At 30.9% G+C, this 19,209-nt stretch overlaps 1 protein-coding gene across 3 annotated transcripts in view; it reads left to right on the top strand.

Annotated features, from left to right (window-relative positions):
• Nucleotides 1-4,182: 4,182 nt before the first annotated feature.
• The window catches only part of LOC111088445 (proteoglycan 4-like), a 59,762-nt gene continuing 44,735 nt past the window's right edge, over nucleotides 4,183-19,209 (top strand). For 2 of the 3 annotated variants that reach the window (XR_002612970.1, XM_022398577.1), the window contains exons 1-6: nucleotides 4,183-4,228; nucleotides 6,965-7,121; nucleotides 8,515-8,679; nucleotides 9,998-10,052; nucleotides 12,008-12,124; nucleotides 17,731-17,801. Coding sequence is in view for 2 of the 3 variants with exons in the window: in XM_022398577.1 (XP_022254285.1) it covers nucleotides 4,212-4,228; nucleotides 6,965-7,121; nucleotides 8,515-8,679; nucleotides 9,998-10,052; nucleotides 12,008-12,124; nucleotides 17,731-17,801 (582 nt within the window). In the remaining variant the exon portion in view is untranslated. The remainder of the gene's footprint in view (nucleotides 4,229-6,964; nucleotides 7,122-8,514; nucleotides 8,680-9,997; nucleotides 10,053-12,007; nucleotides 12,125-17,730; nucleotides 17,802-19,209) is intronic. The other variant, XM_022398578.1, reaches the window with a different exon arrangement.

The following is a 19,209-nucleotide window of genomic DNA, read 5'->3' as shown; positions in this document are numbered from 1 at the left end:
AGAAACTATGAAGGTCCATTTGGGGTCACGAACTCTGCTGATTTGACCAAACCTGTAGCAAGATTTTTAAGGTGACCATTATATTTTTGGAGAAAAACAAGCTGCTACACCTACCCAGGTTTAAAACAAACTCCATTAGTTTCATCTAGCCAAATCAATGGTAGCCATTGTTTCTCATCAACTTTTCTACTGTTGCCTGGCAGTTGGCCAAGAAAAAAACCTGCTGCCTCTCTTATTGCATGACCGGATTTAAACAGTTTATCATTTTCCAGTGTTATCCAGCAAATACTCTGCACCTCATATTGAGAGTGTTGTCTGTAGGGAAACTAACTGCTATCCACTAAGAACAAGTACAATACATGATTTTGCTTGTAGCTTTGTCAGTCTTGAACTTTGTGACATCAGGACATCTTAGAAGCATGTTGTGGGTAACTTACAGCTGCTGACCTTCTCATGTCTAGTAACATGTTTGGTTTGAGTATTATATACCACTTTGTTACAATAACAACTTTAGTTATATACAAAATGTCCCTGATTGATAAACCCTTAGTGAACTTATCATTAAGACTTTCTCATGGTCTGTAAATTTCATACTTGGATATGCCTTCTCAGGGAAACATTGCTGTTATTCACATGTGGCTTCCCAGTGGCACAGTGGTATGTCTGCAGACATACAATGCTAAAAACATGGTTTCGATACCAATGGTGGACAGAGCACAGATAACTCATTTTGTAGCTTTGTGTTTAACTACAAACAAACAATTATTCACATGTGTGAACAGTTTTTTGGAGCCAACATTTTTTAACTTTCAACTCCATCTTCAAGGTGGAGCTTTTTTTTTCTACTGGCTTGAGTCTTCAGTGCAATTCAGCTAGACCATTTACTAGTTGCTGCTCATTGTTCGATATACAAAACTGTTCAGTTAAAGAGTTATTATTTAGTTTATTTAGTGATTTGAATTTTTTTGATGATTGTTTAATTTTCATAACAAGAATATTAAAAGTGGATTATTTTGGAAGTGACAGTTGTAAAAAATTTTATAGTGTAACTTTGTGCAAGTCATACACAAAAACTGTTCAGTTAAAGAGTTATTATTTAGTTTATTTAGTGATTTGAATTTTTTTGATGATTGTTTAATTTTCATAACAAGAATATTAAAAGTTGATTATTTTGGAAGTGACAGTTGTAAAAAATTTTATAGTGTAACTTTGTGCAAGTCATACATTGTGTATGCAGTTTAACTGTTGTACTAGACTTTCATAATATTGTTGATGTCATCTTACTCAACAATTCTAAGTTTTTCTTGTTGTGTGTAATATTGTTGTCATTAGAGGACTAGATTTTTCTGTCACGTGTTATAAATACATGCAGATACAGAGAGGAAATCAAGAAAGCAAGTTAACTGAGAGATAATTAGATAGATCTAGACTGAGTGATTGGCAATTTAGCCATGAAGGGCAATTTCCAAAGAAGTTAAGTCAGAAAATTTCAAAGTTAATGAAACTGATTGTTAGTTTAGTCATAATGGGCAATATTTTAAGTGAGTTTCACAGCTGGTATTGTAATAATAGTAGATATAAAGGAGAATAATTTGTCTTGTCAAAGGGTGTTCTAAAGTAATTGAACCCGCCTGTGTGGACTTTGACAAAAAGAAGACAGTTATTTGAAGTTCTGGATACAACTGTGGTAACTCACAGGGCAATATAAGTGAATCTATCACAGACTGCAAAGTAAGAAACAGAGTAGAGAAAAATAATTTTCCTATCAGTTGAGTTCTAAAGTACTGAACTAACATGTGTGGACTTTTGACAAGAAAAGATAATAGTGAAACAAAATTTTGTACATACTTTTGACTTGTTTTGAATATATTATTTTAAAACAAGTGGATTGTGTGCTGTCCATTTATTGTTGATATTTATTGCCAACAAGTCACAGACACCTTCTCTAAAAGAATCCCAGCCCATATTCAAAACCTAAGACTCATCTAAATGCTCAACACTGTCAAACTCTGTACTGCCCACACTCAGCATTGGGTGTTGCATCATCTGTTCATGACTCCAATTGTTCCAAGCTATCACTTGCCTGAAACACTTTAGAAAATGTTCTAGTTTCTTCTTTTTCATGTGTTTGAAAGTCATGGGCTGATTTGCTTGTTTTCTCCACCCATGGGATGTTGTAGAGAAGACAAAGCCCTCTTTCTACTTTCTTGGCTGACTCAGCTGAAGTACTACTCCTCAAAGAATTATGATTTTCTAGCTTTCAACACCTAGAGGCTTCAGCATTTGTTAGCATAGTCCAGAATATGTTATCAGGCTTGTTCAATCCAATAACAAATACTTGGATGACATTTGGAATGTTAGGTAGTCTTCCTTTCTTCTCAGGATGACTATCAGCTGAGCCAGTAGCTCTAAATTTCTATTTTATGGTGCACACTGCCCATCTGATGACTTTGGAGTCAGAAGAAAGAGCTTCCTAGCAAAAGCTTAGAATGTCTCAAGGTGTTGTGTGTTTCCTTGGTTCAGTGGCCATATCAAGACACTTGGATGTCCCTTTTATTCTGTTGGAAATCTCACATCTTCCAATTATATGCCGCTTTCTGACATTGTCTTGAAAATTAGCTTTCTGTGTTAATAGAATTAAAAAATAAGAAATTTCAAGAATAAAAAGGAACACAGATAAACATGTTAAACTTTGAAATAACAAGTCTGGTCTTGATAACAACATTATTTTTAATGATTGATCTGTGGTTTTTTCTAAGATACATTTAAAACTAATAAGAAAGTTAATAAACCAAAGTAGTAAGAACTTTGATAAGATTTGAAATACAAAGTGTAAATAAGAATGACTTTAACAACAATAAGTGACTGGGGCAAAATGTATTATAAACAAAATCACTTCACATAAAAATAAAGCTAAGGTAGCACATTAATGTCTTAAATATCTACTTTAATCACTTCACTCTTTGCTTTCAAGTGAACTTGTCGTTATAAATGGCTCTTGTATACAAGAGAATGAGCTTTAGTGGACAAACATAAGGCTATATTTTTTATACAAGTTACAACTTTTACAGTAAATAAGATTTGTATTTAGAACAGGCATAATGTTTTGATCACACCAGTGAACTGAATGTCATACCTGTTCTAAATACAAATATTACTTACTGTCACAGCTGTAACTTGTAATAAAATATACTTAATCAGTAAGTAAACTCAAAACAAAGCTATTAAAACATTAGGCTACTTGAAAAACTGCAGTTGATAAGCATCTTAGGAAATTTTAAAATTAAACTATTTAAGGTGGTAATATAGATTAAGCTCTATTGCAGCTAACTGCAATACTACATTGCCAAGTAAACCCAATTAACAGAATCAGTATTCAGTTCAAACCAGAGTTTAGAAGTTCTCTGTCTACGTTCATCCAGTGTTTCTTCATGTGACTGAAACATCTAAATGTATTCTCTGAAGTAAGCCATGGTTCATGGAATGTTTTGACCACATTAAACTGTAATTCATTTCTTTGTCATAGCTATAATATTATAAATTATACTTATCCTTTAACTGAGAATATTATGCAATATTACATGGTATTTATTTTTCATGCATTCTTCCTATGTGTTGCATACTTCTCAGTTCATTGTGCATAGCAAAATAACCTTCACATGCTTTAGATACCATTGTGAGTGAAATATGTTATTTTTGAATCAGTTAAGTAAAACTGTGATTGCTAGGTTACATTTTTTTTAATGAAATATTTTCATATGCAAAAAAATTGATCTAATTATGCACTTTATCTTCTTTGTTTATAAATTGAATATTTATGAATCAAAATTTATTGTTTCTGTAGCTGTTTGTAAAATTTAAGTTTTAAATTGAGTTTAAGTTTTTTATTAACACTTAACCAGTTTAGCTAAAATGTGAAATTTGGATTTCATTTTCAAAACATAGGATAGGAACACACTATTTAATCTTTCCAACTTTATTGCAAAACAGGCTATAGTAATAAAATTATAACAACACAATAAATCAAATATAAAGTAAGAAATAGCTCAAGCTGCTTTACTCATTATCATGTAACATATTGTATGTGCAATGTGACATTGAAATTTTAAGTGAACATGTCAAGTTCATGCTTTCCCACTGTATATTACATGACAAAATTTTGACTCTGTTATAGGTTCCAGGAGCAATGGAGCTTCCACCACTTGAAATGGATGAATATGAAAAAGAGGTATTTGAATCCCTTAGTGTCATCCCAGAACAACCTTTTCTTCCCATATCCTCTCCCCCTGTAACTGTACCCAGGTATCCTACTTTGTATGTATTCAGTTTAGTTTTATATTGTTGTGATCTTAACTATTTCTAACATGGTTTAATTACTTTGATTTATTTGAACAAGTATCAATAAATAGCTTCAACATCAAATAGCACAGGCCTGTGAATTTAAACTTTATAAAAGGTGATTTGGTTTTAATAACAGATTTTCCATCATTCAGCTACACAGATTTCAAAATAATATTCTTTTTCTCTTTTTTTTTCTATCATGTAGGATTTTTTAGAAATCGGGAAGAAAAAACTTACTTTGATCATGTTATTACTTTGTTTATCACAATGAACAATTTTTATTATTATGTTTGTTAACAAAAATACAAACAAACTGAAGAAAAGGAAAGAACATTGATATCAAACAAATATGCATCCTCATTCATCCTGATCTTTTTTTGTGAAATCTACGTCTTTTAATCTCAAAACTATATGTAGTGGTCTTTTTTTTATGTATTGCATCTGGAGCATCTTGTTTCAATGACCAGCTATAATCAGCCATCATGCTGATGTTACACCTTCCCTGATACCTCCTCTCCATTTCCCTGATATCTTGATGAAACCTTTCCTCTTGTTGTTTGCTGATGGAATTGAGATTTTCAGGGAAATAGTCAATATGTGAGTGTAAGAAATGAACTTTCAAGCTCATATTACAACCCAACTCTTTGAATTTATCAAGCATGTTACTGACATTATTTTTGTAATTTGGTACCTTTCTGTTTCCTAAAAAATTGTCAATAACATCTTTAAAGGTAATCCACACTTCTTTTTCAACTTTCCTCACTGTCCTTTCGAAGTGTTCATCCAAAGTCAATATCCTAATCTGAGGCCCAACAAAACTCCCTTCTTCGTGTTATGCTGTCCCATTCACACAAAAAACATGGAAACTTTGTATAACCAGATTGTTGAACCAGCAACACACAAAGGACTTTTAAGTCTCCACAAAGTAGCCAACCATGTTCTTTGTATTTGACCTTATTAAGAAGAAGTTTGAGATTTTTGTATGTTTCCTTCAAGTGAACTGAATAAGCAATAGGAACAGATGCATGTATGTTATCATTGTGAAGGAGAACACCTTTTAGACTTCTTTTGGTGGAATCAAAGAGCAATCGCCACTCACTTGGTTCATAGACTGCAGCTCCTAGCATTGGTATTAATTCAGCAATATTATTGTAATAAACCAGTGAACCTTCTTGTGAAAAATATGGTATAAACTCTTTGTCACAATTTCTGTACTAGTAAAATGATGTCCCCGGAGAAAGTAAGTTCTTAGCCCGAAGTCTGAATGCCAAAATCTCTGAAGAATCCTTTGGAAGGCCCAAATCTCTCACCTAATCATTAAGTTCACCTCATGTGAAAAGTTGTGGTTCACCAGACGTTTCAGGTTCAAAAACAATATCTTCATCATTTCTATTGACATCAGAATCAGATGAAACTGTATCAAGAGTCTCCGGTGGAATAGATTCAGGTACATCAGGTCTTATAGCAGATTGAAGGTTCAGATAAGAAATTTCCTTTTTATTTCAAGTGTTGTAGATTTGCTCGTTACACAAGCAAAAATAACAGTCATCTTCATGGTTTCTAGGCTCGTGCTAGACCATTGGAATTCCGAAAGGCAAAGACTTTTTATTACCTTTAGTCCATTGTCTCAACTCTTTGACACAAATGGTGTAAACTTTGTGTGAAGCCCATGACTTGTCTTGGTCCACAAGTTTTGTTTTTTGAGGAATTTTGTAACATTTTGCCTTTCTTTTTTACAACAGATTTACCACAAATATAACAGAATATGTTTGGGTCATTTAAACAACTTCTTACAAATAAATAATATTGAAAAGAAAAAAATAATGTCAAAGTGCACACACAAACAAATACTATCCACAAATGACACATCATGTGTCCTGTTAACCATTTGTATACTAGTGATGTGTTTCTCGTTGGTTCTAGAATGATCAATAAGGCTCTCATGTCACGATTGGTCTAGAGAAATCTATAGCCAGTGGTTGTCAACATTTTAAGCATAACAAAATGTGACCCAATTTCAATGAAAATGATTCACTTACTTAAAAGTACACATGACATTTTGTAAAAAACCTGTACATGATGGAGAGAAATGGTTATCATTTTCGGATTCAGCATACTGGAATTGCTGTAGAACATGTAAAAATTTCAAGACAATAAAACCATTGCAGGCCTGTGTAATTAACTATTGTAAGAAAAACCTAGGGTATCTTGAACTGATGTTTGTTTTGGCTCATATTCATATTTTAATTTCAATGAATCTTATTATTTGTACCCAGGCTTGCATTTCATTTTGGAAAAGTAGCTTGATAAATAAATAAAAATAATTCAAATATTAAAATAGTTTGCTGTTTAACTTTGAATGACCTTGATAATAAGAATCTAGAATTTAAAAAAGTAAGTTGCAAAAACATCTTCAATTATTCTTACAAGTTTTTATAGGATTTTTTAACAAATGTATGAATTAATCATAAACAATGTTTTTTGATGGATTTTTATGTTTGTCTTTTGTTTTCACCTAAGTAATTTGTAAGGTTTTTAAAATTTTGAAATAAGTTTTGTATTTTGCTCAAATCTTGGTGAAGATACTGTTTTTCTGGAATTAGAATGTCAAATTTTTTAATAGCACCAAAGAAGATGTGCAGATTCCTACAGAAGCAACTCCTGCTGTGATAACAGAGCCTTCAAAACCTACAAGACCTGTAAAACCTTCAGCACCATTAGAAGAAGGTCCTGAAGTTACACCTGCAGTTGGAGTAAAGCCTGCAAGAGTGAGAGCTAGGGTACTTAGTCATACTTCTTATCCAAGGATAGAAACAAAATTTGATGAGGCTTTGGATTACAACTGTAACTGAAAAGACTAAAATAAATATTTAAATAACATTACAACATGGTTTATTTTAAGTTATTTTACAAATGAAAGAAGTAATTCCAAACATTACATTGATAATTTACAAAAATTGTGTTTGTTATATTTTTCAACATTCATGGTTTTTTATTAAGTAAATTGGAAAGTTTATTTTTAAGATTTATTGTAGCTTTGTGCTATGCGTTGTTAAATCTTTAAAAAATAACCATTCAAGAATATAATGTAAAATTTTAAATAAAAAAACATTATTCAGTTGTTTTGTTCTTTCTCTCCCTTTTTAAGCTATTAACTTTAGATGAAGGTAAAATAATTATCACTAAGCACGGTAGTGATTAGTATGTAGGGATGGGCTAGGAAAGAAATGGTCACTGTATATTACGTATTGTTCATTATAGTCTCAAATCTCTTATAACAATCTAAGAGACTTTTATAAACACCCAACTTAGGTTTTCAAAAGCTATTAAGACCTTTGATTTAGCCAAAAAACTATCGCTAAAGTAGAGAACTGTTGAGTAGCCTAACAGCTAAATGTTCTGCTGATTATTCTGATTCTGGCATCAGAATGGCCTGATCACCAATGCTTGAAGCGTGATGAGTTACACACCAAAATGATGCATTTTAACTTAGGGAGTGCAGAAGCAGTATAATGTTTCACTAACTTCAACAGATGAAGTCCATCACACCAGCCTAAAACTGCTGCCTTCATAGTGATGCCATTCATTATGTTATATTTATTGTTTAAAAAAAACGAAGGGAAACAAATAATAAAACAAATTTTGACAAAAATAATTGGTTCAAAATTTTTGATTTAATTTAATCAATTAATATGATAATATACAGTCGTGAAAGTGCAGGGCCCTAGGTCATGGCCTTGTGTGCCCTTTGCATTAATCCAGCCCTACATCTATATTTAATGTGATTATTACTTTTGTATTTCTTAGTAGGAAGCTATTGTAAAATTCTGATATACATAAAACTTCATTTTAGAACAATTTATACAATACATAAACATAATAATGTTTTAGAACATCCGTAGATTTTTTAAAGATTATTATGAATTAATGAAATTTACATTTTAAAGTTCAAAATGTATTTTTAACATTTTATCTGATATGAACAAACATTCATGAAAAATTCTACATTTCATATAAAAACATTTCTTAATTGTAGCTTTGATTCTTTGAAAACTGCTTTAGCTTAGAATATTATTTGTTATTTCTTAAGAAACCTTTCAATTATTAATTTCTCATTCATTGATTTATTCCAAATACTTATGTAATAATCTTCTTATTTATTACTGATTTTAGAAACGTAGAGAACCTTCTAGTGAGTTTGAACTGGAGGAACTGGAACCAGTTGTCCAAAGACCTAAGCGACCACGACGACGTCTGTATGATTTGAACATCACAATCTCTAGAGAAGAAATGCGTTCAGGAATGGCCACAGCAAATGAAAGGCTTACTCATCCTATTGTATGTTAATTAGTCATAGGTTTTTGGTAATAACATCTGCTTAAAAATTAAATTTTACATATATATTATTTGGCAAACACATAATATTCAAATCACAAGAAAGGATCCAATCTAGCTTCATTTAATTTAGTTTATTTGTTTTTGTTGTACTGCAGGATGACTGAGAGTAAATTATAATTAGTACAGTGTATTTTCATACTTTGTTAGATAACTTGTGTAAGGTTGATGTTTGGTTCTAAATTAGAATTTAACATTTAATCATCACCTTACATTTCTATTAGATAACTGTTTTATTTATAGTTGGATTGTTAAATAAGTTTAGTAGTGACTTTACAATCTTTGATAATAATACAAGAATGAATGCCTTGGCCTTACAACCCCTTCACCCTCACCCTACATGATGTCGTTATATACGGACTGCTGTTTTTGTAAGATATTTTTGTGCAATACACACTGAAATCACTATTGTCCCTTTTTTTACATGCCTTCATGAACTGTGAATAATGACATCAAAGATACATAAGTCAATGGGAAATGTCTGTGAATGGTATGGTATGAATTTCCATCTTTACTTGCATTTTACAGAGAAACTGGCATGTTGACTTATAGATGTGTGGCTGGAGAAATATAGAATTTTCATGTGGTTTAGTTTGATAGCATGCAGAGATCATTCTGGACATTTTCTCAACTCTCTAGATGTTTAAATTATTATTACAGTTGGAACTACATTACATTCTATGGAAAACTTTCTTGACATGCTCTGTACCATATTTGAAATATTTTATCACTGGTAGAACCATAATAAATTTCCAGACTTTTGCAGAAACTTGAGAAATATGTGTTGCTTTTGCAGTCCTACGTCTGTGTGAATTATCTTGTTTAATGTTCCTTTTTTAGCTGCAATGGGTCATTCTGTTCTTGGGTCACTTCTAGTATGTAAATGGTAACTGTTCTTCACGTAGCTTGTTTTTCACAGCTTGAATTAAGATTTCCTTTGCTTTACCCTTATAGTTCAGCATTACAGATATATCTTGTTTTGAAATGCTAAATTTTTGGACCTCAAATTACCACAATTCAACTGAATTGCATCAGGAAGGTCAGGCCTTTTAACTTGTATAGTTGACAAACCATGGGGATGGCCAAGGGAAGCTGATTGGATTTGCAAATTGTTACCAAAGGTGATGAGAAATCCTTTGTAATTCTAAATAATAACTCAAGAAAGAAACCATTACAATAAATATGATCTTAGAATATTATTCAATTGTAGATTTTTGCTTTAAATATTAATGATAAAAATATAAATTACTTTATTTTCAAGGAACTACCTCTTCTTCAAGAAACACCTCAAGAAATGTTTGCTCGTCCTGGTTCTTGTAAGGTTTTTTCTTTAACTTCATTTTAAAGCCACTGTTACATTTTATAGATTTGTAACTGTAAAGACAGGTGTAAAAAATCCTGTTTTTAATGTATTGTTACCTTATTAGTGACATATTTGTCTATTTTACCGCAATGTTCTTTTAATTACTAGTTTTTATATGGCAACAGTATATAAAGAAATAATTTCAATTTACATAAAATTATGGTAATAACTTTTGTAAGTGTTGTAATCAATAAATCAAGCCAGAGTTGGTCAGAAGGTGTTTTTTCATTAGTAAGGTAGTAGTAGTCTCATATTTCTAATATAGAGGCTACTTTGTAAAGTTTTTAAGATTTGTGTTCATTATGTTTATTTTGGTTCACTTCTTTCTTCTTTCAAAACTGTATATATGTGTCATTGGATCAAATAAGCTTCATGTTTATAGTTCTTTACAAAGTTGCAACTCCATTAACCCTGTGTTTATTGCAGGATCAAATTGTGCATGTCACAATGTTTTACAGAGTTACATTCAAAATTAAATAAATAAATTTATTTTTAATCTATGTCAATAAGCTTGGCATAAAAATGTAGTTTATAATTCAATTTTTCATATTATTTAAATTTGAATTTATTAATTTAAAAAGGAAATATTTAAATAGATTTTCCAGCTTATTGTGCCTTTCCCTCCTGTATCATTCTGTCTTTCAAAAAAATACTAACAATTCTTGCCAACATTGGTATTGGATTATTTACAACTAATGAAAAGAGCACATTTTTCTACAAGATTCTTATATGGGGTATTTTGTTTTGCTTTTCATAAGTAGATATTTGGTTTAAATTTCATTGTTTGAGATTGTGATATTCAGCTTAAAGCAGCTAATAAAATTTTTCAACCTATTTATAACTTAATTAGAAAACTATTAATTATAATAGTTTTGGGACATTCTATTTTAGTGCCTTATACATTTTTTTTGTGTTTTAAAATGCATATTTGAAATAAACATGAATTATTATGTGGACAACAAACATTATCACAAAAAAGTAGTCCTAGTGTGTCTTATCTTCAATGGTAAAAGGCCCAAGTCCAAATGCAAGTACTAAATTTCTTATTTTTTATGTATATTTTATATTGTTATAAAAATAACCAAAATGTAAAAAAAAAGTGAAACTTGTTAGGTTAGCTGAGAAAACTTTAAATAAAAAAGATATTTTTTCATAATACTCAAGGTAACCATGTTCACATAGTGTGACATGATTGTACTTTGATTGTATGTTTGCACAAAGATGTTTTAGCATACTCTGAGACTAAGTACGGCTGTAAAGCAATAAAAATATATAAAACTAGATGTAATAAAGTAAAGTTTTATTGAACAAAACTTTTGATGTTAATTTAGAAAATTCTACAGGTTATGAATATTAAATACGAAAACTTTAAGATGAAAAGAAGTATTTTTATTGTTTCTATAAAAATTGCCTTTCACTCAGATTAACTCAATAAAGGGTTTAGAAATTCAGACAAATCTTTAACACAAATACTTTATTGAAAATTCTGATCTTCTGTGTACAACAAACTTTTAATGTTACCAAATGTCTTGAAGATACACATAGTAATTTCAGAAGTATAGTAAACATTAATTCTCCAGTATGGCATTGATCTATTGGACTAATACTGTAAACAGTATTAAGAGATTGAACAACTTAAATAATTTATTTAGCTCTCCTGGTTTTCTTTGTTTCAGTGTCGATCAAATAAGTACTGAACATTGTTTTCCAAACATTGCATGAAGCAACAAGCTTATTTATCATTTGTGTTTGCAATGAAAGAGATACAATCTTCAGTGCTTTTTAAAATATAAAGTACATTGAAATATAAAAAAAACATTCTCATTTCACAAAAGGTATGCATATTTCTATATTTCTTCATTTAGTTTTGCTTATGAACTTTTGTTTAACTTTCATTCAACAATGCAGATATAGGTTCTGAAATACTCCTTCGTTTCTGGAAAAACTTAAAAACTCAAACTGAGTCCAAAGACCCTGCTGCTCCAGGGACATACATTGTCAGAGAGGAGAGCTCTCCCAGTGAAGGTATTTTTTAATTGCTCTTGAAATTTCAATCGTTCATTAAATCAAATTGTTTGAAACTGGGATAATTATAAATACACTTACGTATGATATGTGATTTTATAAATTCTATGTGCATGTGTGCAGGTCAAAGTGCACATGCTACAACCTTCTAAAGAAGTAGAGAGTAAAATACCAGATAAAACATACTGTGATACTGAATAAAACTGTACACTTCTGCATTTCACAGGTTCTAGAGTTTATTCAATATGTAAACTGTACGATGGAGAAAGTATTTTTATTATTCATATGAATATCAACTTGCACTCCAACTTGTTAGAGTCTGAATCAGATGGATCAGACTGATGTCATCAATTTATAGACATATCTATAAATACTTTTGTAACACATAGAGTTATTTTATACAACAGACTTGTACATTTTACTAAAATTTACTTACCAAAATCTCTGTAAAAACATGTAGTTAATTCAGAATTATAGTCAATATTTCTAGTTGCATTATTAACTTGCAGTAAGAAATTTAATGGGTTTCAAGATGTATCTGTTGAATAATGGCTAAATAAAAAAAATACTGTAAACTAATCTGCAGTGAGGGAAATAATCAAAATTATTTGACATAATGATTAATGAATTGGGTGATTAGTGGAAGTGCTAATCAATTAATTTTTGGGCATATTAATCAGTTACAATCAATTAATTAATTATTCTCACACGAGATTAATCTTCCTATTTTCAGCTAGTTTGGGTGTTTTTTTAAGTCATTTTGGAACTACCTTTAGTTTAATATGATATACATCTTCTGGTGGCCCCCATTTGGTATAAAAATATTTTTTGTTTTAAAATTATTTTGAGAAAATCTTTTAGCTCAAATCCTTTTCAAAAGATAATTGAACATTTCCTAACTGGCAAATCATTAATGTTGGGATCGTACTGTCATCATTTTGTTGGATTTTAAAATATGCTGTAAACCCCATTGATTTTGTGTAAAGTGTCACATAAATTGATAATAAAATAATGAAAAATGATAATGCTAATAAGTTTTCATTTTAAAAAATATTACAATTGCAATTTTAAATAATTAAGTAGCCAGTTAGCCATTTTATTTAAGAAACTATAAAAAACTTTCCATTTATGTAATTTTTAAACTTTTGAATACCTATTGAATACCTTTGGTCAATGCTATAAGAGCTCCAACTAGAAAATTTACAACAAAACCTTAAACTGTTGTGCAGACCACTTAGTTTACACTACTATGACATGAAAAGTCTCACTCTTGCTCTATCCAACCACATTTAGCAAATGATCATAAAAGGGTGGCAATCAAAAGTCTGTACAAGTTTTAAGCAGAAAAAGATGAGAAATGCTTGAAATTTTAAGAAAGGATAATATGTTTTCAAGGGTTGATAATTTATTAGTAAAAATACAGCTATTCTTTAGGATAGGCAGAAAAATCCTAAAATAATAGACAAGTGCATTGTTTACAGGCGAAACTCCTCGGAGCTGTGCAGAAATGCAATTTTGAACATTAGTCTATGTTTCTTCAAGAATTGCACTAAATAAATGCTGAAAAATGATAAAATATAGATTCTTAAATATTTTTGAACAGAAATTGCTGAAATAAAGTTAAATTACAATTAGAAATGCATAGCTCAAAAAATGTAGAATGTCAAAAAAGTTCATTTGGTGAGAGTGATGGTTGAAAAAATATGAAAAGCCAGAGGAAACCCTGCCTTCAAGTGTAATAATTTAGGATTAAATTACTTTTCTAATCTTAAACTCTTGTACTTTAAATTCTATCATACATACAGTATAGTACATAACTTATAACAAGCTAAATAAATGATTGTTGATGAAATAAAGATTACTTCCTGATGTTAATTATAAATCAGAAAATACTAAACTGACTAGTGTGAGTAATAGTGAGAACAGGATAACATGAGATAAATAATAAGAACAGATAAACATATGTGTGCTTTTAGCAAACATGCATTGTTTTCTTTCCTTCTTATAACATATTCACTTCCAATATGGCCCTTTGGTAATAAGTTGAAGTCCTTGTCTGAATAAACTTCAAATCAAAATACATTAAGGAGTTTGTAATTGTAGTTGATTTATGTAAAATTGGTATATGAATATACCATATTTTCAACTTTCTTGTAATATTGTATTTATTCTAAATGACCCCCCCCCCCTGTGGTGGGCAGAGCACAGATAGCTCATTGTGTAGCTTTGTGCTTAACTTCAAAGAAACAAACATTATTCTGAATATATAAATTATTCTGTATATGTGCAGGTTTTACATAATGTTTCCAAGAAAGCTATTAAGTTTATTTTGTTCTAGCTATTTTTATTCTTGAGTAGATAATACCTGTCCTGCCCATGGAGGGTATTGCTGCAATACTGCACATTGTGCAAGGATGTCAACATCACTATCTTTCAATAGAAGTTCAGGTGATATTTCGAGGTTGTGACCTCACCTAGTTCAAATAATAATGACCAATCACATGGATAGTTCTAATTGCTCTGGTAAAATACAATGTTTCTTGTGAACTAAGGAATACTGGATTTAGTCAGTACAGTACATGGATTCAGCTTAAACAGTTGAAAATAAAAGATCCCATAGAAACCATTATCCCATATCAATAGCATATACACTGTATTTGTTATTAGTTGATTATAATAAAGGTTGCTCACTTCATGTTTCACTTTGTGTCCAGTCTCTTCATTTCATCCTTTTTTTTTCAACACAGTTTTTCCAAAAAATGGTACAAAAACACATACAAGTTGATATAATTTGATAGTGTTTATCCCTTGAATATATTTTCTTAAAATGATTTTTGATGTGGGTTAGTGGAATACTGCTTTAGGTGCTTGTCTGACTTACCTGTGTAGTATTTAATTATTCTTGATTTCATCCTTGTCCTGTGCAGATTCATCCCATAATATTATTTTTATTTGCAGAAAAGTTTAAGTGGTTTTTTACTAGGTAGTTTCAATATTCAGTTAAAGACTTCTTTGATGTCTGAAATAATTTTGTTAACTTCAAGACGTTTCTGGAGCCTGTGTGTTTTGTGGATACTTGTAACTATCTAATGCAAATATGAAAACCACATGGTCTTCCATAACTTGGGGTCTATGTCTCCAGTGAAATTACTGAAGATTAATTTTGCTCCAACAGCTTAGTTGAAGTTAATTAAACCTTATTTCCAGTAATCCAACTTCATTCAGAAACATAATGTGTGTAATACCCAAGTGATGTCACATGGACTCACTATGGAGCTCCTTCACCATACTTATGAGCTTTAAATTCTAGTGAGTAAATAGTATTTTCTACTAAGTCATAGTTTCTGTGCAACACTGGCTTACAGCTACAGCATTTATTGGGTTCCAGGTTCTAAATGACATTTAGCATCAGACCATCTACACTGAGTGGCAGATGTTGTATTTTCCAATCCTTATTTGAGGAATTCTAATTATTTGCCTGACAAAGCCACTAAAGGAAGTGATCTAAATCTTCCTTTGCTTAACCTCTGAAGATTGGAGGTGAGATCTGTTTCATCTTACAACCTGTCAATTGTAGCAACAACAGCTTTCTGTCATTTATGTCATTCAGCATGAATGGCTACAGAGCCAGTGTTAACATGGATATTGGCTTTCTAGCAACTGGATCCCAAATATTCTGCTAAACCTCAAAACTTTCACCATGTTCACTAAAGTGAGATTCTACTGTAGCATCTACTTACCAAAGTCACTTGAACATGATATTCTTTTTGGCACCTGGCATCAGAATTTCTCTCATTATGAGGAAAGGCTCCAGGCTGATTCATATTGCATCATACACAGGACATGATAGCAACCACGCTGCAAGGAAATGAATAGGGTAAGGTTGACAGACTTTGTTTGCTCACTGCAGCTTATTTCTAGCTGCTTTAAAAGAGATCATCCAGTGAGAGACTTTAGGAATATTGGATGCTGGCCTTTGTGACTCGCTATCTCCGGTTGGTGATTTTTCCACCATTGTTTTGTAGCTCAACTGATCTGTACAATAATGACTGACATTGTCATCATGGTGGGTGGTAAGAGCATTATGTTCTGGAAGACCTGCTGAATTATTGGAAAGCTTTAAGAATTTAGTAGAAAACTTCTGTGGGTCATCCGGGGGCTCTCCTCCTCATTGCCATAGGTCTTGCCAGATTACATTGGCATTTTTTGGTCATTATCTCTCAGATAAATAATTTTGAAGAATCAATGGCAGAGATCAATTACCATTTCCACAGTGACTAGATGCTGGTTGATGGTAACACATTGCCTTTTTTGAGGTATGCTCTAATATTCCAAAGATAAACCTAGCATTCAATTACCTGATTTTTCCCAATAAATGGAAATTTGAAAACCATGTATGTATAAGGGCAGGTATAGCAATCTGATGCAGGTAGAATGAAAGAGACAAGGTACAATGAAATGGAAACAAACAATTTATTCACTAAAGGTGAACAAAAGAATGACTGATCATCTGATGATAGACCATTGCATTGTAGTTAAAGGAAAACTTCATGAATGAACTTTACTTTAAAAATAATCTAGAAATTGTTTAGTTGACATTAATTAAAAAGAACATGATCGTCAAGTCATGAAATACACAGGAAACAAAGACAAGACTTACAAACAAGTATTGGCTCTTTCAGATCAAAAACATATCTGTTTAAAAATTTTACAACTAAATTTATGATTCAACTTCTCTATTTAATTGATCAACCAGAAAACTGAATTAAAATAATCCTGATGTATCAGCTCTAATACAACTATCCCATGAAACAACATAACTTCTGTGATTGAACCCTGATAAAGAAAGTAACACTTAAAGCTGAATTAACACACAGTCTTGAACAGGTTTAAGCATGTTATGAATTAGAGCTTTAACAAATATATAAACTTTGTGGAGAGTGAGATATATGGTTTATGCATGTATTCTTTGTGTATCTTATTTTTTCCTGTAGCGCTTATTCCAAGGCTTTAGTGTAAAAACTTGTTATGTCGTAAAACCTTTCTTTCAATTCCTAAAAGTAGAAAGCTGTAGTACCATAAAACCTTAGTTACACCCCATTTTGCTGTATGTATAGCTATAGTCAACCTATCTTAATAATACCTTAATAGGTAGTGATAATAATTGTAGTCATGTATTTCTCTCATGCACTTTGAGCCATCCTGTTTACTCTTTCAAGTTACTTGAAAATAAAATCTGACACCAGTATCTTGTGTTCATTTATACTTTTTTTAAATGTATGTAAAACAGGCATCTATGTAGGCATTGTTAAAAAAAGTATAATTTGTTAAAAGTTTTGTTTAAGAATTTTTTTATAAAATAATAATTATAGTGCATCTATAATTAATTTCAAAAACAAATAATGAAAAATTGGTGGGTTCAAATTAATAATGCATGTATTAAAGAACCTTTTTATTAAAGTAAAGTACCCTTGATTTTTCTGCATATATCAGTATCTGCATGCACATATGAAGTTTTTATTTCTTGTTTAATGAGGTCATAAATTTACTTTTATTGTGTGGGTGAAATTTTTTTAGTCATGCTAATAATGTTCTTTCAACTGTAGAATCAGAACAAGGGATTCCAAGAGCAGAAGAGCCCACTGGTTTGAAAGAACCAGCCATCTCTTTGGAGGAGGTGTGTAATTTCAGTTATTACACTATTGATATGCAATTAATGCATTTAGTTTGTCTCAGAAAAAAATATTGGTATTAAAAAGCAATACCCAAAATTATTAATTGATTGTTTTGGAAGCACTGAAATAATACTAAAAAAAGAACTTTAAATAATTGGATTGTTTGGCAACATTGAACAGTTATTGACTGGTTAAGAGGGCAACACCTGATTTTGTTGTCTGGGAACGTGAGAGTAAGCAGTTTCTTTTTTTAGAGGTTATATGCTGAAGGGAAAAAAAGATACTGGCCACTTTCACTCCAAAGGACAACAAATGATCTGTTCCCCCAAATCACCAGTTCATAACTGTTTTGTTTCACCACCTTCTTTCTTACTAAAACCTGATTAATTAGTGCTGTTACACAGTATATTTAACCTACATGCCTGAACCTATGTATAAATCTTAGTTTAACATTTCATTGGGGATTTTGATTTAATTTTCAGAATCAATAAGATTTAAAAATTGTTTAATTTCCAAAATATAACAGCTCGTCTTCATGTGATTATACCAATAGATGTATAAAGTATGCACTTCTATAACTTCTGCTCAAAATTTGTCTGGAATGCTGGCACAATTTCCAATGTTTGTAAATTAGACCTAAATGAATAAGTGTTTACATTGTGCTGCAAAAAATTTTCATCTGCAAAGTCCAGATGACCAAACTACTCTGCAGATCTTCATGTGTGAGAAACTGAAATCTTATGCCATGTCCAGATTCATTTTACAGGTTTGAGTAAATTTTTTATAACTAGGACTAAATGAATCAACGTATTTTCACAATACTGCAAAAAATTGTTGCCTGCAGAGTTCTGCTACAATGTCTCACACACACATCAACAGTCTTGACAACCAAGCAAAATTGATATGATTTGTTGCCCAAGACAACATGAAAAATATATCATATCATGTGATGTTCTCTTGGCCAATCTTGGCAAAGAATTCATTTGAGGGGTAGAATGAAGTTTGTTAAGAAACAATTTTAAGATCTTAAGCTTAGTCTGATTGGGTATGAAGATAATGAAAGGTTCCATATGGCTAGACAACTCATTCATTACAGTTTTATTCACTAGCTATTAGTACTCTTATCATTACTACTAAAGTTTTAAAGAGCCACATTGTATTTATGATAATTTATAATATTCAGCAAAACGAAGGGAAAAAAATGCTATTGAAAAGAGTACTTTTCTATATAAAGTAAATACTTGTGCCACTAAGCAAATAGTCTTTGAAAATCCATATTCTTTGTTACTTAGTGACTGTTCAAGAATTAATTCAACCCATATATGAAGCAAAAAAATATTGTACATTTTGTTTATCAAGGATCTTTAAAATGTGTAAGCCATTTAATTAAAATTAAAAATATTGTTACGT

The sequence above is a fragment of the Limulus polyphemus genome, unplaced genomic scaffold, assembly GCF_000517525.1.
Source record: "Limulus polyphemus unplaced genomic scaffold, Limulus_polyphemus-2.1.2 Scaffold3781, whole genome shotgun sequence".
In the NCBI taxonomy this organism is placed as follows: Eukaryota; Metazoa; Arthropoda; class Merostomata; order Xiphosura; family Limulidae; genus Limulus; species Limulus polyphemus.
The sequence above is the reverse complement of the archived record's forward strand: the minus strand, read 5'-3'. Positions and strand labels throughout refer to the sequence as shown.